The 26,830-nt window shown below is 44.3% G+C and overlaps 1 protein-coding gene across 1 annotated transcript in view; it reads left to right on the top strand.

The window, feature by feature from the left end:
• Positions 1-12,749: 12,749 nt before the first annotated feature.
• Positions 12,750-26,830, top strand: part of LOC138961822 (myb-like protein I) — an 18,396-nt gene continuing 4,315 nt past the window's right edge. The window contains exon 1 of the mRNA XM_070333493.1: positions 12,750-15,045. Coding sequence (XP_070189594.1) covers positions 12,870-15,045 — 2,176 coding nt within the window. The 5' untranslated portion in view covers positions 12,750-12,869. The remainder of the gene's footprint in view (positions 15,046-26,830) is intronic.

Here is a 26,830-nt window from a genome sequence, read left to right as displayed (position 1 = left end):
CCACGCCCCTTTTGCCAGTGTGAGTGTTCCTGGCACTGGCAGACTGACAGTGTGACAGGGGGCGTGGCTTGGAGGGACGGTTCCAGAGCGGTTCAAGGGGTGTCTGCTGTCTGCACAGCTAATCGGGTTGTGGGTGACACTGACACCGACTGAGGCGTGAAGAGAGAAGGAGGGGGGGGGGGGGTGGTGTGTGTGTGGGTGGGGGTGGATGGCGTCTGTCTGTCTGGACCGCAGAAAATGAAATGCAATGGTTTCGGTGGCTGTTAGACATTTGATGTGGGTCTGATGATGATGATGATGATGACGATGTCGATGATGATTATATATTCTTATATCGCGCGCGTATCTCCAGACTCGGACTCAAGGCGCAGGGATCTATTTATGCCGTGTGAGATGGAATTTTTTACACAATACATCACGCATTCACATCGACCAGCAGATCGCAGCCATTTCGGCGCATATCCTAAGTCACACGGGTATTTTGGTGGACATTCTTTATCTATGCCTATACAATTTTGCCAGGAAAGACCCTTTTGACGTGCACACCCCAATGTAGTGTACACGATGATGACGATGTTGCTGCTGCTGCTGGAAAGAGATAACTGAAAAGGACATAAATCAAACGAAGTTTGAAAAAAATTAAAACGATCGCCAACCAGCAGCAATCACAGCAACAAGAACAACATCTATCATTGTATCACTCTCTCCCTCAACGACAGCAAGGAAACCCACACGTCAAAAAGCCCCTTTCACCTAGAAATATTGAAACATTTTAAAGACATATGAGATGCCATAGAAATCGTGGAGAAAAGGAAGTGGGAGGGGCGTGTCTCCAGGTATTGTTCTAGCTCCATCATGTCACGCTAGACACCTAAATCAGCCTCTCTGGTTCCCCGATGACGGACGGAGAATTTGAAACGTGCAATTACTGGTGGACGCTTGATATGATGCAGGTATTATTGAGCTCAGAAATCGCCCCCCAAAAAGTCATTTGTAACAGAAATAAAGGGAAAGGAAAAGTGGGTGAAAATTTAAAGAGAAATATAATTAATGTGGGAAAAAGAAGAAAGAGCCCGAGAAAAAGTCGTGAGTGAAAGTTTACAGATTCCAAGTCTGAAACATAGTTTCGTCTGGGACTCAGACTGATGGAATTATACCCTTTTTTTCCGTCCGCAAGTATCGAGAAAAAACAAAGAGACACATCCTTAATAACACACATATGATACATGTTTTACTGATACTCCTGTTATACATTCTCAGTTACTTTTGTGATTAACAGAAGTTTACAGGTGTCAAACATGCACTAAAAAGCAGGAATGTTGATACAACACTTAACTGCTCATACACGTTTTTTATCTCTCGCATTTCTCCTATACGGGTTCGCATACTTAGGCTTACATAGTAAAAATGCTTAGGCCAAACAAAAATACATGTTGGTTTGGGGTAACGTGACCAAAAAAGTCGTGGTTTTTTTGTTTTTTTCTTTTTTTTAATTTAAAGGAGGTTACTTCCCTTAGTTTCGGTAGGGTTCGCAAAATGTGACAAAAGTTGGGGGTTTTTTTTTTTGGAATGAAAAAAAGTTTTAGGGTCGGCGGGAAAAAATAGGGTCGGTTGGGTTACCCAAAACCAACATATATTTTTGTTTGGCCTTAGCTTGCGTAGTACAGAACTGCAGCAGAACATAATCTTTACTCTACACATTGCTTATGTAAATGATAGACACGCCTTTCTTACAATGTCGTTTACATTGATTCGCAGACTTTCAGAATAACCGGTTTGAGTTCCTGTAGTATTTTTTCTTTAAATGCAAGAGTTGATATACGGGGATGCGTATATTTCCAGGATGCGACTGCGAAGCTTGCGTGGTAGAAACTCTCCAGCGGCACACAGCAAGACTTCCCACTCAATATTCCTTACCCCAGACGATGCTCATTTTATTCATGGCCACGCCCTCCCCTGATACCCATTCATGAGGGTTTCGCAGACTTTCAGGACGAGACGAGGACTGCTGCTGCAGCAGCAGGAAACCAGCCAACCAGTGCTCACAGACACACTCTGAGACAAGCGCGGTTACAGCCATTCACAAGTTGGTTCCAGAATCGTTGCATGCAAAGGCAGGGGATGCTTTGCATAAGTCGATCAATTTGGACGACAGCCATTCGTGCATTGGTTGAAGCGTTTGGTCAAACTCTATGGGAGCAGACAAGACCTGGAAGCCACGACGTCATTCGTCTCGCAGACTAAACTGATGGTGTGACAGCGAACGCAAGAAGAAGAAGAAGAAGAAGAAGCGTTTGGTACGTGGTGCAGCAGTTGGGCACCGCATGGGTCCTGCACCACCGCTTTCGACTGCCCCTGTCACGATTTCATCTTTCGCCTGTGTACATATTCCCCCCTCGACATATACTCAAGACTGAAATGTTGTTTCCTGGTAAAATTAAGAAGTGAAATTATTTATGGACGAAAAGCATGTCAGTTTCTTGCATGTGAAAAAAATTGGTGGTAAAATGTAATAGATTTCACCCCCAAGATCGATTTCTTCGAAAACGTGTACTGAGTGGTTACGTCCCTTGAGTAAGAAGGAAAACATTTTAGGATAAATCAAATTTCTAAGTTAAATAAAACAAATTGGTTGGACAAATTTGGCCCCATGAATGTAAGGTACACAAGGTCGCTCATCAGCACTATCGAAGGGTGTTGGTTTTTTTTGTTCAGTGTAGAGTTTATACTAGATCAACGAGGCCGAGAAGCGAAATATCAACACGGCGAAAGATGAAAACGTCACACCGCCCAGGGCTGAGCGAGCTCGGTCTGCCTCCCGATGAGTTGAACACGAGGCATTGGTCCAAGAACTCTGGCAATGCAATCTGAATAATTTCAGTTAATCGAGAGCAAAGCAAATGAGGCTGGGTGATCAGCGGTCTTACACTCGTGGGAGAGGCGACACCGGTGGAACGGTAAAGGTAGGGGGGAGGTGTAGTGGGAGAGGGATATTGATTCTCTTCTCAGTGGAGCCTCTCTTGATTCCAGCCATTCAGGGGTTGGTTCCAGACCAGTGCATGCAACAATTTATGTCAATTAATCTTGTAAAAACGCAACAAATGAGGATTTTCCTGGATTGGCGGGAGGAAGTATGCTTGTAGTGATACGTGCGTGGGGGGGGGGGGGGGGGGGTGAGCCAGGGCCTCGATTCTTTGATGAAGCGACGCATGATTCCAACCATTCAGAAGATGGATCCAGAACTCTTGTATTCTAAAAGCGGAGATCATTTGCATAAATTGATCGGTATAAACAAGAACGAACCCAATGAGTATGGGCATCTAGCGTTCTTGTACTGGATTGATGGGACAGGGGATGATGGTGGAGGTCGGTGTGGGGGGGGGGGGGGCTGAGGGTGAGGTCGGAGACAGGTTACCAAGGGGGAGGGAGGGGATGTGTGGAAGGAAGAGAGAGTAATAGAGGGTGAGGATGAGGGTGCGGGGTGGGGTGGGACAGTAACGGGTGGCGGAGGGATGGAGGTGGGGGGGGGGGTAGAGAAAAGGAGGCGGGGCACAGAATCGATTATCCCCCTTTCCCAGCCCGCATCCCGAGCCATGCTGTGCCAAGCCTTCTCGCTGTGTTGTGGCGAGGGCCCGCTTCATGCAGCGGGAGTTTGATACAGAGGCAAATTAAAATAGTGTCGGTGGAAGCTGATTTCAAGCTGATATTGATTTCCCTCTGACCTTGCGTTTCTTGCATTCCCAAACACAGCTGCCACGGTCCTGCGGAATTCCAGAGTTTACTTTGTTGAGGAATGCTGATGATTTTGAACTAAACGACTGATATAGCATTGGAGGGTGTTTTAGAACGACTGTTGGGACAGGGACATTAACAAAGGAATATGCTGTGCTTTGAAATAAGCCTGGGCTAGCAAAACAGCGAAATGATATGGGTTTTTTTTTTTCTTTTTTGTTGTTCTCCTTAATCTTCTATTTCTTCTTCTTCTTTCTGTTTCGTATGAAAGCATTCAGTTTGTCTGCGTGTTCTTTTTCTGTTTGTTTTTTTCTTCCGTGATTTTTTGTGTTTGGGTTGTTGTTGTTGGGTTTGTTATTTTGTTTTGGTTTGTGTGTTGTTGGGTTTTTTTTTGTTTTTGTTTTTTTGTTATCTGGCCTTTCTTCGTGTCCGTGTGAACAAATATTTGTTAATGTTTGCATTACCTTTTCACCTCCAAAAATAATTAAAGGCATCTCGTTACATGGTGATCAGGCCTAAAAAAAAAAATAGGTGTGGTTACGGTAACCCGACCTACCCTATTTTTAGGGGCCGACCCTATAACTTTTTATTACATTTGCAACAAAACAAAAAAAAACAGTGCAGAAAACGCAATGAAAGCGAAAGCGCTCGAGTCGCACACTTATTTCCCTGTCAAGTAGGTTGAATTTGTACACATTAGAACAAAAAGTTTTAAAAAAAAGTGATTGCCTACCTTCCTACCCTATTTTATTTTGGCTATGTTACCTTAACCACACCTATTTTTGCCGTTTGGCCTCAGTCATCATGAGATTCTGTCCATCTTTCTGTGACCATAACTAATATGATGATTATTCCCATTCACAAGCTGAACTCCTGAAAGGTCAATTTACGAACATAAAATGTCTTCAACAACAATGACAGCTGCATGTCTTGCAAGAGGTGTGAAATGACATGTCCTAAGATTTGCTCGATCTAATCCTGTCTTCGTTCCTCTTTCGGGTGTTGTTGACTTTTGGCTTGCGGCGTCGTTTTTACATTTAGTCAAGTTTTTATTGAGTTAACAACGTATTGACGTAATTAAGTTTCGCAACGAATGGAGGTGACCAGGCGGTCATAGGAGTGTCGGGGGTCGCGCAGCATTAAGGGATTACCTCCCTTCCCTTGCGAGTTACTTCCCTTACGTTTTTTTCCTGCAAAAATACCCTTTCAGCAAATAATTTTTTTATTTACAAAAATGTAGTTCATATACTCAGTAATGAATACATTTGTCGTTAATTGTACTGAAACCTATCTTAACGTCCTGTATATTTAATTTTTCAATGATATGTAGTGCGAACCACTCTAGCCTTCATTCTAACTTTAATATAAAAAAAAAAGTGAATCCTATTGACCTAGGTTTTCGTTTGCTCTTCCAGTAGATTACGTTACACACAGTTTTAACACAGAATGCGACTGAAACTGAGAAAGTGACTGCTATGTTTGCTTATTCCAGTTGGTTTACATTGCTGAAAACAACACGTGCACACACTTTTAAAAGAGGGGTCCTGATTTGGCCTATTATGGTCCGCTGGACCCGAAAAGCAACAGCTAACTAACTAACTAACTTTCAAAAGAATAAATCAATTAAGTAAGAATTCAATCATTTGTTCATGTTTGTCAGTTAGGACGTGGGGTTTGGGTTGGTGCGGGGAAAAAGACGGAGTTCTCAGTGATGCTACACCCTATTTTCTTTTTGTACCTTTAATACTGTATATAATGAACTTACCTTTGTTTGGGGCAATTTTAGCCGCAACATCAGAACGAAATTCCCGAAATTGAGTGAAATAAAGTATTGTTCACGCGAGTGCATAAATTAACCTAGTTATTACGTGGTGTTTGGTCGGAGTGATTCCGGCCTCCATTTTGTTTTACACACACTCATGATGACGTCTGACATAGTTTGCTAGTGACGTGTCTTTTTGTGCATGATGTGGTGATCTACCTGATCTAAATTTAGATCCAAAAATAGGTCAAGACCAGCCGGGTCCGAGTACGAAATTAATTCGTAAAAAAAAATCGCAGTTCTTGACTCTTTGGGTGCAAATCAATGAAACTTGGTAGTTCTTCTAACGGATAGCTGCCTGAGGTATGACTAAAAGCCCCAGGGGCTCCGTGCACCTGGATTTGACAAGTTCAGTACCTTTAAATCTTGGAGCCTGTAATGTCATCATTCCAACCCCAAAGCCAACTTGGGGCGATTAAAGACAGGGTTTATTCGCGGGTAATGATTGTTCAATTCACTTGATGCCTTTATAATCAAAAGGAACGCTTGATAGTGCAAAAACATTGCTACGACATTCACAATTAATGTGTGTTGTATATCATGGTGTCGAGAATGTTATTTCGTCTCTCGCATGTGATTGTTTTCTCTCTCTGTCTCTGTCTGTCTGTCTGTTTGTCTATCTGTCTCTCTCTTTCTCTCTCTCTCTCTCTCTCTCTCTCTCTCTCTCTCTCTCTCTCTCTCTCTCTCTCTCTCTCTCTCTCTCTCTCTCTCTCTGCTCTCAAAGTGCACACACTAATACATTTTATTTGTTATCTTTAAAACATGTCACTATATCATAAAGAAGAATTGTCATTGTGAAGAATTGTCATTCTCTCTCTCTCTCTCTCTCTCTCTCTCTCTCTCTCTCTCTCTCTCTCTCTCTCTCTCTCTCTCTCTCTCTCTCTCTCTCTCTCTCTCTCTCTCTCTTTTTAATCTTTAAAACATGTCACTATATCATAAAGAAGAATTGTCATTGTGAAGAATTGTCATTCTCTCTCTCTCTCTCTCTCTCTCTCTCTCTCTCTCTCTCTCTCTCTCTCTCTCTCTCTCTCTCTCTCTCACTCACGCTCTCTACGCCCTCAAAGTGCACTCACTAATAAATTTCATATTCTAAATGCACCACGCTTACTCGACAAACAGAAGGAGCTTTTGTTGTTAGCCGCACGTGCAAGATGCATAACAAAAGTCCATCTTGATAAACCTTCACGGGTTTTGTCAATGCTAGCTTTATGTGTTAGCACTGTAAGTGCGCGGTGTTCGCCCGTAAGAGCAGGGGTACTTGGGTTTTGGGGGGCGTGCCGCTGCGCTATGAAAGAGTCCCACATACAATTTTGGGGACAACCTTGACTAGGGCCTGGAAAGTAGGCTATCTGTCTGTCTGGCTGGCTGCTTGGCTGTCTGGTTGGCTCTGCGTGTGTGTGTGTGTATGTGTGTGTGTGTGTGTGTGTGTGTGTGAATGTGTTTGTGTGTGATTGTGTTTGTGTGTGTGTGTGTGTGTGTGTGAGTCTGTCTGTCTGTCTGTCTGTCAGTGTATGTGTGTGTGTTTGTGCGGCTGTGTGTTTGGAAGAGACCCATTACTATTTCGGGACAGGTAAGCTTATGCATGCTTGAGTGAAAAGGGGATACTCTCTCTCTCTCTCCAACAGATAACTCAAGTGCGCATGGTCTCCACAACTTATTTCATAACGTCCCCACCCCCCAACCCCCAACCCTTGCTCTCTGCACCTCAATATATCCTCACCCCCAACCAACCGCCTACCTGCAAATTCTGGACGAAGGGCAGTGGAGTAGGCGGTTAAAAACTCGGCCTTTTCATTTCGGCCGACATGCTCGATGCGAGTCATATAAGGTGACACTTTGTGAAAAGAGCAAGAGAGGGTGAGCATTGTAACGTTGTTTGCCGTATTACTCACCTTCTTTCTTGTCCAACCACACGCGCCAGAATCAATGATATGATTTTAATTAGTTTTCATAAGTGTTAGCTCTGACTTGCACTCCGGCCTCGGGGCGACCGAAATGAAAAGCGTTCTTCTTCTTCTTCCGCGTTCTTGGGCTGAAACTCCTGCGTACACTCGTGTATTGCTAAGTCGGTACCTGAACGGCAATTCGTAAAGTTGGCGGTCACGGGTTCGAATCTCATTTTTCAAACTGTTTTTTTTTCTCCCATTTTTGAACTTTTTCTTTATTTTCGTGAGTGCACCGCAGGCTTGACCTTATTTTGAGGCAATTTTTTTGCAAAATATCGGAATGTCATTGCATTTGTTAGTTGGGGCTGAAGCACAGGCATCGTTAAACAATTTACGTTTAAGCTTTTGATTTGAGGTGTTTTAAAATTGAAAATACAGTTTTCCTTCACATCACATAGCACGGAATCTCAAATTTCACAGCTGTGGAAATTGTAAATGAGAGGTGATTTTCAACTTCCCTTGCAGAGATTCGTGAGATTCCAAAAGGCTTGTCCAGAGTATACATAGCGACAATCAGTGCCCCTTATCTCTCGCTAAAAGGATTAAAACTTATAAAATAAATTAGGCAGATTAATTGATTAGGTGTTCGAGCGCCAGTTCTGTCAGAACATGAGCCACTAAGAACGATTCATGATATTTTGAGTAGGATGTGCGAAGGGAAAAAAAGAAACGTAAAAACTAATGTGACGTGCGAAATGTAATAAAATCTCTCATGAGTGATAGATCGCCTTTGGTGTGGCCCTGATCGTGTGTGTGTGGGGGGGGGCTTTGTGTGTGTGTGTGTCTGTGTGTGTGCGTGTGTGTGTGTGTGTGTGTGTATGTCTGTGCGTCTGTGTCTGTGTATATGTGTCTGTATTTATGTCTCTGTGTCTGTGTCTCTGTGTGTCTGTGTTTGCGTGCGTGTGTGTGAGCCGGCTGGCGCGTACATGGCATATTTAAAAGAAGTAGGGATGAAACCGAACGAGAGATAATGAAAGAAGTGGGGCAGAAATGTCTACTATACTACTACTCCTATACTACTACTTCTGCTGCTGCTGCTGCTGCTGTTGCTACTGCTACTGCCACTACTACGACAACAAGGACGACGACGACGGCTATCTATTACTACTACTACTACTACTACTACTACTACTACTACTACTACTACTACTACTACCACCACCACCACTACTACCACTACTACCACTACTACTACTACTACTACTACTACTATTACTACTACCCAAAACAAACTCTCTCCCACCAAAACACAAAGTAGTACACCAACCATCCGCCACAACAAGAGCGCTCTCCACTGAGACACGGACAGGGACGGGAGGGACAGGTGACGGGTAGGGCTGGGGGGGGGAGAAAAGGGGGGGGGGGCACTGAGAAGGGTGATGACCTCAATGTCCCACTGGCAGTGACAGAATGAATCGCTGCTCAACCTCACAGGATCGTTCAGCGACCTCGGGCCCTTGGCCATCTGGCCTTGTGAAATCGGTGAAACACCGGTAGCTGTTCATTGAACTTATTAGACACCGTGAAACACCGCTATCTGATTCTGTTCATTGAACTTATTGGACACCGTAAAACACTGTGAAACACCGCTGTTCATTAAACATGGTACTCATGGTGAAACACTGGGAAACACCGCTAGCTGATGCTGTTCATTGAACTTATTGGACACCGTAAAACACTGTGAAACACCGCTGTTCATTAAACATGGTACTCATGGTGAAACACTGGGAAACACCGCTAGCTGATGCTGTTCATTGAACTTATTGGACACCGTAAAACACTGTGAAACACCGCTGTTCATTAAACATGGTACTCATGGTGAAACACTGGGAAACACCGCTAGCTGATGCTGTTCATTGAACTTATTAGACACGGTGAAACACAGTGAAACTTCCTGACAAACCACTATCCGACGCTGTTCATTGAACTTATTGGACACCGTCAAACACAGTGAAACACCGCTAGCTGATGCTGTTCATTGAACTTATTGGACACCGTCAAACACAGTGAAACACCGCTAGCTGATGCTGTTCATTGAACTTATTGGACACCGTCAAACACAGTGAAACACCGCTAGCTGATGCTGTTCATTGAACTTATTGGACACCGTCAAACACAGTGAAACACCGCTGCTCATTAAACATGGTACTCATGGTGAAACACTGGGAAACATCGCCCTCTGATTCTGTTCATTGAACTAATTGGACACGGTGAAACACTGTATAACACTGTATATGATGCTGTTCAACTTATAAATAATGGTGAAACACTGGAAAACAACGCTATCTGATTATGTTCATTGGCCTAGCCATTAGAATTCGTGGAAACAACTATGTAGCACGCGACATCCTGCTACATTTATTTTATTTTTTATTTTAGGCGGGTGGTCGTTGCTGTTGAGAATTAACAAACTTGTTACTTCGCGCGAAACAATGCAAGACACATCTTTTTACAATGTTCATTAGATAACTAATGAATTAATTACAGACACTGTGAGACAATGCTTCTTGGTGCTGTTCATTTAGATAGTTAACGAACTAATTAGACCTTGTCAACAACCGTGTAACACCGTGAGCGCAAAGCATGTTGACACCGTAGTGTCGGATAATTAACGAGCTTATCCAAATACTGCGAAGGAAATTAATGTTATTGTGTGCCTTTTTATTGTGGTAATTGACGAGTTAATTGGAGATCCGTGAAAGGATTATCGATTGGACCGGCACGGTTGGCCTAGTGGTAAGGCGTCCGCTCCGTGATCGGGAGGTCGTGGGTTCGAACCCCGGCCGGGTCATACCTAAGACTTTAAAATTGGCAATCTAGTGGCTGCTCCGCCTGGTGTCTGGCGTTATGGGGTTAGTGCTAGGACTGGTTGGTCCGGTGTCAGAATAATGTGACTGGGTGAGACATGAAGCCTGTGCTACGACTTCTGTCTTGTGTGTGGCGCACGTTATATGTCAAAGCAGCACCGCCCTAATATGGCCCTTCGTGGTCGGCTGGGCGTTCAGCAAACAAACAAACAAACAAACAAATTATCGATTGGTATTTCGTTTCTCGCGGTAGTACATGTATTATAATTATGAATGTTTGTTCGTTCATGGGCGGATTTGGAGGCCGATGTCTTATCCACTAAGCCACTGCGCCCGTCTAAATGTATGAATGGCTGTCTCTGTCTAATCAGTGAGTTTTGTCTCTTGATAATAGTGACTTTCTTACTCTGGCTTTCTGTCAGGTTTGATTTTCAGTTGATGGTGGTGTGGTTGGTGGTGGGAGCGTTTCCTTTTTTCGGTTGGAGGGGAGGGGGTACGAGAGGGGGAGATGTAGTGTTGCCTTCTTATGATTTGTTTTCTCAGTGTTGTTTTCGTGGTTTTTTTTATTCCGTTGTTATGTTTCCGTTTTGCTTCGTTGTGCTTTCTTTATGTCGTTTTTTTAGAGTTGATGTTGACAGTGGTGATAATGGTGGTGGTGGTGGTGGTGGTGTTTACACCTGCAACTGCCGTGGTAGATTCGTTTAGAGTCAACGATAGTGTCTTCGTGCATGGTAAAATGCGTAACAAATGTCAGTTTCAAATACAAACACAGCAAAAAGAGGAGAACATAATACTCGACAAAAACAACAAAAGCAGCAGCAGCAGCAGCAACCAATTAGATTTCACCACAGGTATACGGAATCCGGATGTTATGTGGACATCGAGTCATGAGGTTGCATAACAATAATTGTCTTTTTCTCCCTTTTGGCACCCCCACCCCCCCACCCCTCCCCTCCCCTCCCCCTTCCATCCACTAGTCTCAGGTGACCCTCCTCCTGCCTAACCCAATTTCCCCACCCCAAAATACCCCCCCCCCACCTTTTTCAATGAATAGGGATGTTGAGGTATACAAAGAATTGTGAAATCAGCAAAACGAGTGTACAGTGACACCGAAATGCTTTCTACTTCTCAGGCAACCCTAACGCATGAATAATTAATTCTTTTTTTATTCGTTCTTATTATTTTAATTGTACTCAACTGATTAATTGTCAATTATACATAATCATTAATTACCTCTTCTGATTCTTTTGTTGTGTTTTACTCTTTTTTTCTTTGTCTTACATTTCCGATGAGGACATAAGCGATTTTCTGACCTTGACATTACATGAAATAACAATTCCTATCTAGATTGTACATATGTATAACCACACTTAGTATAAGCTTGGCTTGTTCTGTGGTCACAAATGTTTATATTGCATTATACATGCCACCCAGTATTTTCGGAATAAAATCTTGTTTAAACCAATTGCCTATCTGAGTGTGTGTGTGGGGGTGGGGGATGGGGGGTGCTGTGTGCGTGAGAGTTGAAAGGGAGGAACGAAGGATCATCTCTCGACATCGGTATTTTTGTTAACACAGTAAAAGAGAATGGTGCAACGCGACATCAAAAACGGCCTTGTCGCAATAATATTGTAGAGTAAAACAAAGTTTATGGAGTAATCTCTTGATCCGCGTAAACGGTCTTCTATTAGACATAAACGAAAATTAAGTTTTACTAGAAAACTTTACTCTGAAACTTTTTATTATTTTGCATCATTTTTTTTGTGTATTCCAAACATATGATTATTTTACACTCTGTCTTGGGCGAGGAAAAAACACATCAGATTTTGACAAAAATTGCCGACATCACTTTCCGATTTTCATACACATCGATCGATTCCTCTCTCTGCTCTTTTACTCCACCAGCGAACGCTCTCATAGCATGAAAACCACGACCAAGCACTCTTCCTCCCAAACCCGTTGACACACACGGGACCATGCACCAGGTGCGCTAGCGGGGACCCAACAAAGTGTACCAGAGAAGCCGCTCAGAATATGAATTCTATCACTACAGACAAGAAGGGGCAAGGGGAGGGGGAAAGGGAGGGGGAGGGGGTCGAGGTTAGCGGTAGGGGTGACAAACCTAGCGACAACGGCTACCAGTCTTCACCTGCTTGCCCCCCTCCACCCCCTATCTCTCTCGCTCTCTCTCTCGATCTCAGTTCAGACACCGTGATTAGAGCAACGAAAATGAAATGAGCGTGGATGGGCGGAGCTTAACGGGCCCTGTCAATCATTGTGTCGTGAGAGTAACTTTAGCGGCGCGCTGTGATTGGCTGACAGGTCGGAGAGGAGGGGGCCGGAAGGGGGTGGCACGCGCCGTGCAGTGGGAAGCGAGGACAGCGCGTGCGACACTAGGCACACGACCGGCTCGTGCCAGCACAGAACACCAGACGACAGGAAGCAGGGAACGAGGGAAGACGGGCAAACCTGTCCACCACTCTCTCTCGCCATCAACGACGACGACAACGACACCTGCCACCCCCTCGCCACCTGTAGGGGGCGAGATTCCGATTTTCCGCCATGACTGCGATAACGCCTGTCCCGTTTACCACGACCACGACGACGATGGTGGTGCCAGCGCTGAACAAAGCCACCAGCATCCCTGTACGCGCCATCCCGGTGCCTCACACCAACAAGCTCATCCTGGCCGGGCCCTACATCGTTCTCAGGACGGCCACAGTGGCCGAACAGGTGCAGGCTCTCCGGCAGCAAGAGAAGAAAGCGGCCACCACCATCCTCACCACCACCACCGCCAACGCCGCGACAACGATCAAAACGGAGCCACAGACGCCGGAACTTCTGCGATGCAAGCGAAGAGCGGACCTGGGAAAGCTGGGGTTCCCTGAAGCCAAACCCGTGTCCGTGTCTCGCAGAAACGCCCGAGAGAGAAACCGAGTGAAGCTGGTGAACAGCGGCTTTGAAGTTCTGCGAGAACACGTCCCCAACGGCAAGAAGAACCGGAAGATGAGCAAAGTGGACACGCTGAGGTCCGCGGTGGAGTACATCCGACAGATGCAGGAAATGATCGACGAGCACGACCAGAAAGAGGGCCGCTCTCCTTCCGGCAAAACCAACGGGAACGTTTCCGATGAAAATGGTGCCGACAACAACGGCAGCAGCGGTGACAGCGCTTCACCTTTCGTCCTTGCCGTGTCTGATAGCGAGGACAGTGACGACGCCTCGCCGCTGTGCGGTGACGCTATGCCGTCGACTGATATGGTTGAAACGACGATAATGGATTACTCACCGCTGTCTGTGTCAAGTGAGAAGATGGTCATCGACAGCATTAACAACAACAACAACAACAACAATAGCAAGTTTGTGAACTTCAACATGAACAGTGAAAACGGTGTGAACTCTTTCCAGCAACAAATGGACGGTGTCAACAGTGAACAAGGATTGAGTAGCATGCTCCAACAGAGTATCGTTCAACAAATGAACAGCCTGAACAACACGCAGCGAGTAAACCTTCAGCAAGTGAACACTTTGAACAATGCGCAGCAAGTGAATAGTCTACATGTGAACAGTCTACAAGTGAACAGTTTGAACAGCGTGCAGCAAGTGAACAGTCTGAACACACTGCAGGAGTTGGACGTCCTTGACTCTCTGGACACTTCGACCTTTATCAACGCGTCAATGTTCGTCACTCCGACTTCGTCTTCCAGTGCGATGACGTTACCGTCGACATCGACCAAGACGTCACAGAGCCCCACCGTGACGCTGATAACGCTACCGGTCCAGCATTCACTGTCTCACACTCACAGCCCTGCTGCCAACGACGACGTCTTTCTCTCAGATTCGCAGCAGAGAATCCTGAGCTCACGCCCTCTGGGAACCGTGACAACGGGTGCCATGGGAACGCTGACCACTCTGCAAGGTATGGGGTCACTCTCCGGTCAGGGGTTGACCATCACACAGCCGTGCCGCCGACACCTGTCCTTCACGGAGCCTGACCCCCAACGGTCCCCGCAGGTGCAGGACAGGCTGTCGCTGTCCGAGGAAGCGCTGGCGTCGGCCGAGCAGCGACATCAGCAACAACTACAACAACAACAGCAGCAACAACTACAACAGAAGCAGCAGCAACAACTAAAGCAACAGCTACAGCAACAACAGCAGCAGCAACAACAACTACAGCAGCAACAACAACACCAGCGTCAGCAACAACAACATCAGCAGCTATTGAGTTTTACGTTACTTGCTAGACAGACACCGTCAGAACTTGGTCAGATAAACGGCAACATCTTGACACTTGCTCCTCACCCAATTCCGATGGATCAGCAACCGATTCAGCAACAGCAGCCGCAAACCCACCAGCAACCAGAACAACCGCAATTCACATTACTTTCCAACCGGCTGTCGCTTTCCGACCAATCAGCAAACAGCATCCTCTCTGCGGACCAATCAGCGACGAGCAACGCCGTTCCTCTGACGGACAATCACCACAACCACGGCTACACCATCGCCGCCCTCCCCCACCACCATCACCAGCAGCAAGGTCTGGTTGCCCCTAGCAACGCGGCGCACGTGCGGTCTCAGAACCAAGCGGAGCAGGCGCCGTCCCCGAGCTTCTCCACCACATCCAGCCACACGTCAGAGAGCGGGTACGAGACGGAGAGCTACGGGGGGTCGCTGGAGGAGGACCTGCAGGACCTGTCCAACTGGATCACAGAGATCTGCAAGACGGCTAGAAGCCAAGGTATGTCTGATTTTTGATATAACAGTGATGTCTTGTGATTAGAGTAGTCCTTCTCCGGGCTGGTTGAACCCTCGGAAGTAAAGATTTTGTCTTGCCTTGTCCTGTCTTGTGGTTAGGCCTAAAAAAAAAATAGGTGTGGTTACGGTAACCCGACCTACCCTATTTTTAGGGGCCGACCCCATAACTTTTTATTACATTTGTCAAAAAACCCCAAAAAAAACCAAGAAAACGAGTGCAGAAAACACAATGAAAGCGAAAGCGCCCGAGTCGCACACTTATTTCCCTGTCAAGTAGGTTTAATTTGTACACATTAGAAAAAAAAGTTAAAAAAAAAAAAAGTGATTGCCTACCTTCCTACCCTATTTTTTTTTGGCTATGTTACCGTAACCACACCTATTTTTTTTTTTTTTGCCTTATGCTGCTACGTCTGAATGTATTGTTGTTCTGTATACAGTTTGTTTGTTTGTTTGCTTGCTTAACGCCCAGCCGACCACGAAGGGCCATATCAGGGCGGTGCTGCTTTGACATAACGTGCGCCACACACAAGACAGAAGTCGCAGCACAGGCTTCATGTCTCACCCAGTCACATTATTCTGACACCGGACCAACCAGTCCTAGCACTAACCCCATAATGCCAGACGCCAGGCAGAGCAGCCACTAGATTGCCAATTTTAAAATCTTAGGTATGACCCGGCCGGGGTTCGAATCCACGACCTCCCGATCACGGGGCGGACCGTGTGTACAGTAGATACTCCCTTTTAAGACCCCCCAAAAGGTTAGAGGAAGGGTGGTTGGGCTAAACTTGTTGTTTTTTTCTGTTACGGGTCTATGTTATAAAATGTGTGTGTCTGTTCTGTGCGTTACTTTTATGAGTGGTTTCACTGACGAGTCGTTTTTCAGTTTCCGTTGTTCAATTATTTATTGCTTTTTTTTTTTTTTTTTTTAATTGTTTTTTTTTTTATACAGGATTTATTGATTATTAATTAATTTATTTATTTATTTGCTTATTTATGTATGTATTTATTTGGCAAGGTCTTTGTTTTTTGTTTTATCACCTTTGAAAACTCTACGAACAAACTTTGTTTAATATGTTCATGTCGTGTTCGTTTTCCCCTGTCTACCGTTTCTCTCCATTCCTGTGGTGTGTTTTTAGAACGTGACATTTTAACTGCGGCAAACTCTCTTTACCTACTTTACTTGTTAATATGATATTCATAAAATGGTTGTGAAGGCCAAAATAATTCTGACTCGGTCTGCCAATTTTACATTTAAAACGATTTCTTACGTTCAATGAACGGTTTATACCACATTTCGGTTCTCCTCTCCTAACTTAAATGCATGCAGATAAAAGAGAAGACGGGTGTAGTTTCAGGCCGTATGGTGCGGACAGGTGTGATTGTGCGGCTTTTTCTCCGGGGAGAGGGGAAGGGGAAAGGGTTAAGAACGTTAAAGCTGTTTAATAGTTGGCCTCTCTCGCTCTCTGTGTGCCTAACCTCTCTCTCTCTCTCTCTCTCTCTCTCTCTCTCTCTCTCTCTCTCTCTCTCTTTCTCTCTCTCTTTCTCTCTCTCTCTCCCTCTCTCTCTCTCTCTCTCTCTCTCTCTCTCTCTCACCTCTCTTTACCAACGGTTCGTGCTACTTGATGTACGTGAACTTTCGGATTCGGTTTCGATATTTGATTGTGAGTTCGAATACCTCTCCCCAATCCACCCCCACTTTGCAATGGGCGCATAGCCTAAGCAAAAAAACATTCTGACCTCTCTCTCTCTCTCTCTCTCTCAGTCTCAGTCTCTCTCTCTCTCTCTCTCTCTCTCTCTCTCTCTCTCTCTCTCTCTCTCTCTCTCTCTCTCTCTCTCTCTCAAACCGCAACGCGTACTACTAATTTAGTGCCGACGGGTATACTAACTTATCTTCTGCAGTTAGACACACGTAGACGACGACTACCTGTGAACGGCCGTGTGTTTACCTTCGCTTGTTGCAGGTATGTAGTATAGGACTCGTCAGTTCTTTCACACTCCTCTGCCGCGAGACTGTGAAGAACGGAAGACGCTGTCATATTGTGGGGAAAAAATTTGTCTTAGTACTTCGTAGTATTAGGTGTGTGTGTCCGTGTGCGGGTTATTCGGGCTCGCAAGGTTGCTTTCCGTTAACTTTTGAATTTAATGTTATGGGTGTGTGTTACGAAGCTGCGGTCGCACAGTGAATGCTTTGTGAATACTGAAATAAAATAAATCAAACCGGCAGGGGATGCCAGGTACTCTTTAGCTTGGATTTTAGTTTTGTATTTAAAATACTAAAGCTTTGGTTTTATAATCGTCAAGGTTTAAACTTTTGTCATTTCGGGATTTTTTTTTTTTATGTAGTTAAATAACACCATTACTTCTTTACTCCGAATAGCAGACTTTTGTCGCACTGGATGGATTGCCATGTTGTGTTAATTATTTCTGTATCAATCTTGATCTCAGTTTCGCCTGCTTTTACACAAGTTTCTTGGTTTTACAAAAACGATAACACTTCAGTTTTGGTTTCATTTCACTTAAATCATCAGTCATCACCAGCATTAGAGAAGCATGAATGATAATACAAATTGTGCGAATCTTATGGTCAATCCTGTGAGGATGGCGTGATGCGGATGTTAGTCAAAGTTGCCATCCCATAGTGCGACCCTCACCCGAGCATGTGTAGGGTAAACCGGGTCAACGCTTTTCTTTCGGTTTCGGTTTTTGTGGTGGTACAACTAGGCAGCGTATGAATACGGGTCTGAAGTACCTCTCCTTACCTGCGTCGTTTTCTTTACCGGGTAGACTCAAGCATATCGTTATAGCGGGTGGCATACCCGTATACCCTGCCATCTCCACCCGAAGCGGCGCTGAAGAGCAATTATGCAAATCACTCTCAACCCGGGTAGTAACAAAACTCCAACCCCCTTGTTTGAGAATCTCTGTTGATACTGTCTCCGTTTCGTTTGGACAGCGAAATTATCAGAAGTATACTGTATCTCTAGCCGCATCGTTTGATTACTCCTATTCTTGACAAAACAAAACCTGCAAGATTTGGCGTGGAGGTGTGACTCGTCGCACGCGCGTGATATGGAGTGTATCGCACAGGGTGATATCGAGTGTATATCGCACAGGGTGATATCGAGTGTATATCGCACAGGGAATATATCACGGGAGAGGGAGACGAGCGGTTGAAAAAACAAGTGAAAGGGAAACACACGCGAGACAAATATTGCTCTCCTTTATCATTCAAAGCAGCTCGCGACCGGCGAAAGATCGGGCTGCGGTTATAAGTGTAGGCGATTTTCAGTTCGTGTCTGTATATCTTTGCATGTACAATTTTGGAAAAAGGGAGGGGGGGGGAGTATTATAGTTGAAAGGGGATAAGGGGACAGAGGTAGACAATTCGTGTCAACTATCAGTATTTTGTCTTTTAGTGCTCACGTATGCATGTTATGTGATTTGAGAGTGTTGATGCATGTGTTTATCGTTCCAAAGAAGAGAAAGGTGAAAGAGAAATCAAAGAGTTTAAGATCCAAAAGTCATTAACATTGTGAAGGTGTTAAACGTACATTCTGTGCTCTACTCTGCAACCGATCTGCTGGCCGTATTTTTCTTGTGCCATCCTTTAAAATTAATTTGTAGATGAAAGCGAAGTTAAAAACCGAGTCCATTTGTGGTCCAGGAGTTTTCATATTTTAAACTTTATAAAGGTGGATGTGGTAAAAGCATAGAACGTGGACATGAAAATGATCAGTGCTAGGCAGTCTCTTTTTAAAATCAATTCAATAACCTTTTTTTTTGTGAAGCTCCGCGCGATCTTTTGTCAGTAAGCATGGATGCTTCCAAAGTGATACGCTAAAACATGAAGTTCTTTTTGTTCCTGGGAAATATTGTAATGGCTTAGGTGTACTGTTTACACAGCTGCAACCGTCTCAACTTTTGACAGAATTCACACTGCACCTCTCTCTCTCTCTCTCTCTCTCTCTCTCTCTCTCTCTCTCTCTCTCTCTCTCGCTCTCTCTCTCTCTCTCTCTCTCTTTCTCTCACACATACGGGACACACACACACACACACACACACACACACACACACACACACACACACACACACACACACACACACACACACACACACACTAGGTGAGACTGAAAAAGAAGGGGTGTAACAGGTGGTCGTTGCCTTTTTTCGCTGCATTAAATTTGACAAAAGTGCACTAGGCAATGCACGTGTTAAAACATTTGCAGTCCCCGTTCGTTCTTTGTCCGATTTAAAAAGACAAAGCTTGCAACTAAAAGAAGCCAGAGTAAAAAGTTCTAAACAAATCTAGTTGTTTGCATCTTTCATTGTGAAACTCTAACTGTAACTATTCAGTTATGTGCTGTTTGCAATAAATAAAATGTCATATTGGAACGTTTCAAGATTATTTGAAGGAATGAAAGAGAAATCATTGATTTTAGCTTAAATTTCGGAGTTTCAAATCAATTGTGCTGTCACTTTAAAGTTAACGGAACGCATCATAGAGTACAATTAAGTAGGAATAACTCGTTTCGAAAATTTATTCATGACCTACATATATTCCGACGTATACACTCATATTTCCTTGTTGCAAACCGAGTTGCACGCACCTTCATCGTGTCATGGGAGTGCACGTCAGTCGCTCAAAGAAAATGGCGCCAGGGTCAAAAGTGAATACGAGACTAAGTGATGCACTTCAGCAGCGGCAATAAACTGTTTTGAACAAATTGACAGTTATTTATTGCCTTCATAAACCAGTGCCCATCGTCACGTTCCTTATTCAAACAGAATCCTTCACACTTTCACCGTGTATAATTTGGAGCATGTGCATTTGTTCAAAGAAAATGGCACCAGGTACTAAACTAAATCCGAAACTAAATAGCAAATAAAACGGATGTAACGACACATTAAAGGCACAGTAAGCCTCCCGTAAATCATCACAGATACTGTCAGGCTTTTACACACAGTACAAACACCCTTTCATTTAAACACTCACCGCTTGAGAACATCCTGGGTGCCCTCCGTAAAGAGCGAGCAATTTTCAAAGAATTTATTTTTGCGTGGTTTATCTTACCCCTGAGCCATCGTGAACCCGTGTGATCCAGTTTCCCTTTTTACATTTAGTCAAGTTTTGACTAAATGTTTTAACGTAGAGGGGGGAATCGAGACGAGGGTCGTGGTGTATGTGCGTGTGTGTGTGTGTGTGTGTCTGTCTGTGTGTGTGTGTGTGTGTGTAGAGCGATTCAGACTAAACTACTGGACCGATCTTTATGAAATTTGACATGAGAGTTCCTGGGTATGAAATCCCCGAACGTTTTTTTCATTTTTTTGATGAATGTCTTTGATGACGTCATATCCGGCTTTTCGTGAAAGTTGAGGCGGCACTGTCACGCCCTCATTTTTCAACCAAATTGGTTGAAATTTTGGTCAAGTAATCTTCGACGAAGCCCGGACTTCGGTATTGCATTTCAGCGTGATGGCTTAAAAATTAATTAATGACTTTGGTCATTAAAAATCTGAAAATTGTACAAAAAATATGTTTTTTATAAAACGATCCAAATTTACGTTTATCTTATTCTCCATCATTTGCTGATTCCAAAAACATATAAATATGTTATATTTGGATTAAAAACAAGCTCTGAAAATTAAATATATAAAAATTATTATCAAAATTAAAATTTCCAAATCAATTTAAAAACACTTTCATCTTATTCCTTGTCGGTTCCTGGTTCCAAAAACATATAGATATGATATGTTTGGATTAAAAACACGCTCAGAAAGTTAAAACGAAGAGAGGTACAGAAAAGCGTGCTATCCTTCCCAGCGCAACTACTACCCCGCTCTTCTTGTCAATTTCACTGCCTATTACGTGAGCGGTGGACTGACGATGCTACGAGTATACGGTCTTGCTGCGTTGCATTGCGTTCAGTTTCATTCTGTGAGTTCGACAGCTACTTGACTAAATGTTGTATTTTCGCCTTACGCGACTTGTTTACAATGCAGTCGTCAGTTAGTAATTTGAATGTGACTCGCTGAGAGCTTATCTGCAATAGCACGTTATTATGTACCTCTGACTATGCACGAAACAAATGGCTGTGGTTCACAAGAACCCTCACGATGGCTTTTGACTGTTCAGAGGAACTGGCGATAGACATAAACCGTCGTCTGCTACAAGAACCACGACCTTGCGTAACCCTGCTTCCGGGCGTTTTTTGTTTTCACACTTTCAAAACTTCGAATTGTACTGATCTTGTCTAGATGAGAATGTTTGTGTAACAAGCTGTCAATTTATTATTTAGATTTTAAAAGTTAGGTCTAGCGCCAAAACGCACCACGGTCCGATTGTCTCTGACACAATCCGCAAAATTAATTCTTTGAACATTGCTCGCTCTTTACGTAGGGCACCTAGGATGTTCCCGTTTGGTGAGCGTTCAAATGGAAGGGTGTTTGTACTGTGTGTAAAAGCCTGACAGTATCTGTGATGGTTTACGGGAGGCGCACTGTGCCTTTAAAAACGAAGAATAAAACCACGGCTGTGGATGTTGTGCCGGAACAAACGCATGCGCGGTGCCCCGGAAACAGCTCCCACCAAGACCGACAACTGCCGATCAAAAGATCAAAAAAAAGTTTCATCGACGATCGCTGCAACAAATTGTCCATACAGCAGCCAAACGACACTCACGCGCCTTGTAAATGTTTGTTCATTGAATAAAAAGCCACAAGACCTACACCATTTGATGTTTCAATTCCGCGCCGGCTTGTTAGAATGAAGGACGTTTTGTTTGTCAATGACCGTAGATCTCGGGCTGTGTGATTGTGAGGCATAAGAGTTATAGCGATACAGAATAGAGCGGCTAGTTATGGCAGCATTGCAAATGTATCGCTCCACCCGAGCTTGGCTTGACGTTATGACTGCCGTGCTCAGTGTGGCGTTAGCTTTTGGAGGACAGTGTTACAAGTCGCTGGACCTTGACCATGAAATTCCACAGTTTACCTGCCCGACCAACTTCCCCCTCCCCGTCCGCACCCAATCACCCCTCCAACCTCCAATCCTGCAGCAATTGAAGAACAATGTGGCAATTCCCTGGACCTTAAAGCTGACATTCGACGGTCATTTGCCTCCACCGATCCCGTATTCCTTTCCCCATATTCTGTACCCCCATTCAGCTCACATTCATAGCTCCGGGTATTTATTCATTTGCCACACACAGAAGCTTGAATCAAAATGCTCTCAAATACTGTCTCCCCCATGTAGTTTGTTCGTACCTCCATCTTTATCTGCTCAGCTATACATTTATGAGGATGAAAGTCGCTTGTTCATTTCAATACTTTTTATTCTCTCATGTTCCAGGAGATTGGTTCCGCCAAATGCTCGCTTACTCTAGTCTCTCTTGCTCATGTCGTCTGCATTTGGATCGCTTACTTCCCTTTGTTTTTCAGGTACGGTTATACTTTCGCCATGTACAGGAGCTTGAATTAAAACTGATGTCGTCTGACTTGGGCAAGTCGACAAAACGTTGTTCGACACTTTTTTCTTATCGCTGTAAATTGTGATGTCATTTCGTCACATCAGCCCCAGTCTTGTTGACGTTAGGGGCTTGGTTACCGACCTGTGATCGCGCTTGACTTAGGGGGACATCTATACAAAATGTATCTTTCACGTAGTGGAATCCATCGGGTTTTCTGATTGGCAGTTTGAAGGTACCGTTTTCTTCGTGTAAATGATTGTGTATACCACCACAGATCTGTGCGGGAGTTGACGTGGGATAAGACTGAGAGCATCTTTCCACTCAGACACATACCGAGAATGACCAGCTTTCTGTGCCGGGTGGACAGGTTTTTTGATGAATTGTCTCGACAGTTTGACTTCAGTGTCAGTAACGAAATGAAGGTCGTTTTAGGGGGACGGAGTGCTTTCCCTTTTTATCATTGAGAACGACTTGACCAGAAGAGTCGTTTTCTATGCGTCAGTGTGTTTGTTGGTTTTCATTTCCTCCGCTCTGATGTTGTGGTTAAACAGGTTTCCTAGGCTTTATTACTGGTTTTGCCAGGAAGTTTATCTTGCCTTTAATCTTATGTCCACTTCCTCTTCTGTTCACCGTTTCCCCTCGGGTTTTAAAGTGTCATTCTTCTCTCCTTAACCTCGCTGTTACAATTTTCTTGATTCTGCCTTCGTTTCTTCAGGCTTGAAAATCTGTTAATGCTTAGTGACCGAGTCAATAAAAACAGCTCGGCATAACCTGCAGGTGAGATCTTGATACTTCATTGGTCTCGCCGCACAGAAGTGTGAAATTGCCAAGTAATTTCCGTTACGCAAAAAATACCATGACTGTTTTTGCAAGCTTGTAGCACCTTTCAATGCAATGACTGTTTCTGGCACTTTTTTTTTCTCACGCTAATAAAGAGATACTCTATCGTCAAAATGTTATCATATGATAAGTAAGAATTGAAACTGTACGTTCTTCAACGAGTAGCGTATTCTTCAAGTGAACTGGGAAGGCCGGATCTTCTACCTTCAAACATCCGCATTTTCTTTACGCAGAACACTATAGGTATCGATTGTTACCACCAAGCGACGAGAGAGAAGGAGACAGAGAGAAAGAGAGAGAGACGGAAAGACAGATAGAGACAGAGAGATACAGACAGACAGACACACAGATAGTGAGAGAGAGGTGGAGAACCTTTCGACAGGGGGGGTCATCGGCCATCTGTCGACGTCTCCTGCCTCTTCCCCCCCCCCCCCCCCCCCCCCCACCCCACCCCTCCCTACCCCATCAACACACACACACACCCCTCTCGTTCCGTGCCGACTTTCCTCATATCATTTGCCCAACCATCGGGACATCTGTGTGCGTGCGTGCACTGACATTATTAGGGTTTTTCTCTCTCTGTCGCGGCAGCCAATGCCTGTCACTTTAAACCCAGCTTGAAAATACGGCTCATTATCAATTCCACTAGACAACTGCGCTCGGCCACAGGCGTTTGAAGCAGTGAAATGTGGAGAGGCCGATTTCTGTGTGTGTGGGTGGGGTGTTGTTTTTTTTGTTTTTTTTTTAAGAAAACTGACTGACTGACTGACTGACAGACTGACCAGTGCTCTCTGTGAATACGTTTTTGCATAATTCCAAACGCATTACCCGTGTTTTTGTCTTTTGAAATGTTGAGATGATCGTTATTGTTGGCATTTATGAGCTAGTTAGCTGTCTTTTGTGTTGTTGTTTGGTCTGATTTCATCGGATTTTAGTAATTTGCTCACTTGTGTGTGCTTGAGAGAGAAGAGAGAGTGAGAGAGACAGAGAGAGAGACAGAGGGAGAGAGAGTACGTGCTCGCGCTCGTGTGTACATTTTTCTCAAGTCAACATGTCTGCGTGTCTGTTTCTTTTTCTTAATATTCGACACCCTATACAGTTAATCGCGCCACAAATTGGAGGCCACAAAGGGTGGCGGCAGAGGGAAGTGGTGTCAGATGGCTTGGGTAATGAACGGCGTCACATGTACTCACAGCCTTTTTTTGTCTAGCCACTCTCGCCATCAGCACAGTGACTGTGTAAAACCTCTCACTGCGGTTGTGTGAATTGTATTCATTTGAGTATATGCCATGAAACGGGTGGGGGGGGTGCATTGCTGTATTTTGAATGGGGTTTTGTTTCTGCGCGTCATTGCTAGTATCGCAACGAATACGTTAAAAGCTCACTCACTAAAGTAGTATATACGAACAAGTACTTTGATTAGTTTGTATTGGGATCTTCCATTGAATCTACACGTTTGCTGAACAGTTACAATGTAAATCCTCCTCGTTGCAGTTGTACGAACAAGCAACCTCACTTGAGGTCCAATCTATACTACGTATTAGCTCATATATATAGGTGTGTGTGTAGCGATGTTCCAGAGAATCTACGCGTTTGCAGAACAGTTAGTATATATATATCAATCCTACTCGTTGGAGTAAAGTATGAACAAGCAACCTCACTTGAGGTTCAATCTTATATTTTTGAGCTTATAGGTGCGTGTCGCGATCTTTTAACTGGGCTGAGCAGCCAAGTGGAGAGTTTCGCTTTAGCGGTTCTTTTGGCCGACAGGTGACCGTGACTATCGCGGGAGGGATGTTGCTTGGTGTGTCTGGTAGGCCCTATAAATGTTTTGCTTTACTCATCTGTTGCCGCGCCCCTCTTCGCTGACCTATTAGAAAAATATACAAAGAAACAGGTTCACTTTCTAGGTACCTTGTGAAGTGTGTGTTTTTTGGTTTTTTGAGTCACTTGAGAAAAAGTGACTCTATGTAATCGGTCAGTGTTAGTCTGTCCGGCCGGCCGTCCGGCCGGCCGTCCGTAGACACCACCTTAACGTTGGACTTTTCTCGGAAACTATCAAAGCGATCGGGCTCATATTTTGTTTAGTCGTGACCTCCAATGACCTCTACACTTTAACGATGGTTTCGTTGACCTTTGACCTTTTTCAAGGTCACAGGTCAGCGTCAAAGGAAAAATTAGACATTTTATATCTTTGACAAAGTTCATCGGATGTGATTGAAACTTTGTAGGATTATTCTTTACATCAAAGTATTTACATCTGTAGCCTTTTACGAACGTTATCAGAAAAACAAGGGAGATAACTAGCCTTTTCTGTTCGGCAACACACAACTTAACGTTGGGCTTTTCTCGGAAACTATAAAAGTGACCGGGCTCAAATTTTATGTGAACGTGACTCCCAGTGACCTCTACACTTTGACGTCTGCTTTGGTGACCTTTGACCTTTTTCAAGGTCACAGGTATGTCTTGAAGGAAAAAAAATTGAAATATCATATCTCTGAAACTATTCATCGGATTTGATTCAAACTTTATAGGATTATTCTTTACATCAAATTATTTACATCTGTATTGTGTTGTGAATAGCAATTTCTTCCTGTCCATCTGATGCCTCATATAATATTCAGAACTGCGAAAGTGACTCGATCGAGCGTTTGCTCTTCTTGTTTTTTTTAATAATCTTTTTGTGTTTTACAAATAACATGAACATTAATGAATATAAGCATATGGTTTATAGAGGAGAAGAAGGGGAGAACACTGACTACATATACACACAGCACAAGGATAAAGTCGGAGGGGGGGGGGGGGGGGGGGTGTTTGGAATTTGATTTTCTCACTAAAATCAGTCGGAGGCAAAATGCGACATGCAGCTGTGCACCCGAAAACCCTTTGAATGCAGAAAACGTTATTTTGACGATTGCACAACAAAAAGTATCATATTGCAACTTTTTTTTTATTCCACTTACGCCCTTTCGGCAAGATACAGTCGTCATACAATAATCATGTGACTGAGGAAGTGCAACCTGCCTCCCGGAATCTCTTTCTCAGGTGATTGAGCGGGTGTGCGATGTTGAATTTTAAACGTTGTTTTTGTGGAAAGAGAATAGACCCAGTGTTCAAAGTGTACCAACAAGCTGTCGCTGGCCGCTGGGATTGCGGCAGGTCGCCGGCGACACTTAAAGCAACGTCGGCGTCTGCAAATCAAGCCAGCCCATAGAGAAGGCCGTCTTGTGTGTGAATCGGGCGTCACCTCAGTGGCGCCAAAGTCCTGACGACTACATTCTGTCAGGGTGTGATTGTGCAACAGGTGTTGTCTGGGGGAAAGTGATTTGTGCCGTTCGACACAGGATATTGTGAAGTCAGCGATCTCTCTCTCTCTCTCTCTCTCTCTCTCTCTCTCTCTCTCTCTCTCTCTCTCTCTCTCTCTCTCCGAGTCTCTCTCTCCGAGTCTCTCTCTCTCTCTCT

This window comes from Littorina saxatilis, linkage group LG3 (genome assembly GCF_037325665.1).
Source record: "Littorina saxatilis isolate snail1 linkage group LG3, US_GU_Lsax_2.0, whole genome shotgun sequence".
In the NCBI taxonomy this organism is placed as follows: domain Eukaryota; kingdom Metazoa; phylum Mollusca; class Gastropoda; order Littorinimorpha; family Littorinidae; genus Littorina; species Littorina saxatilis.
This window is presented reverse-complemented; position numbering and strand designations above follow the sequence as displayed.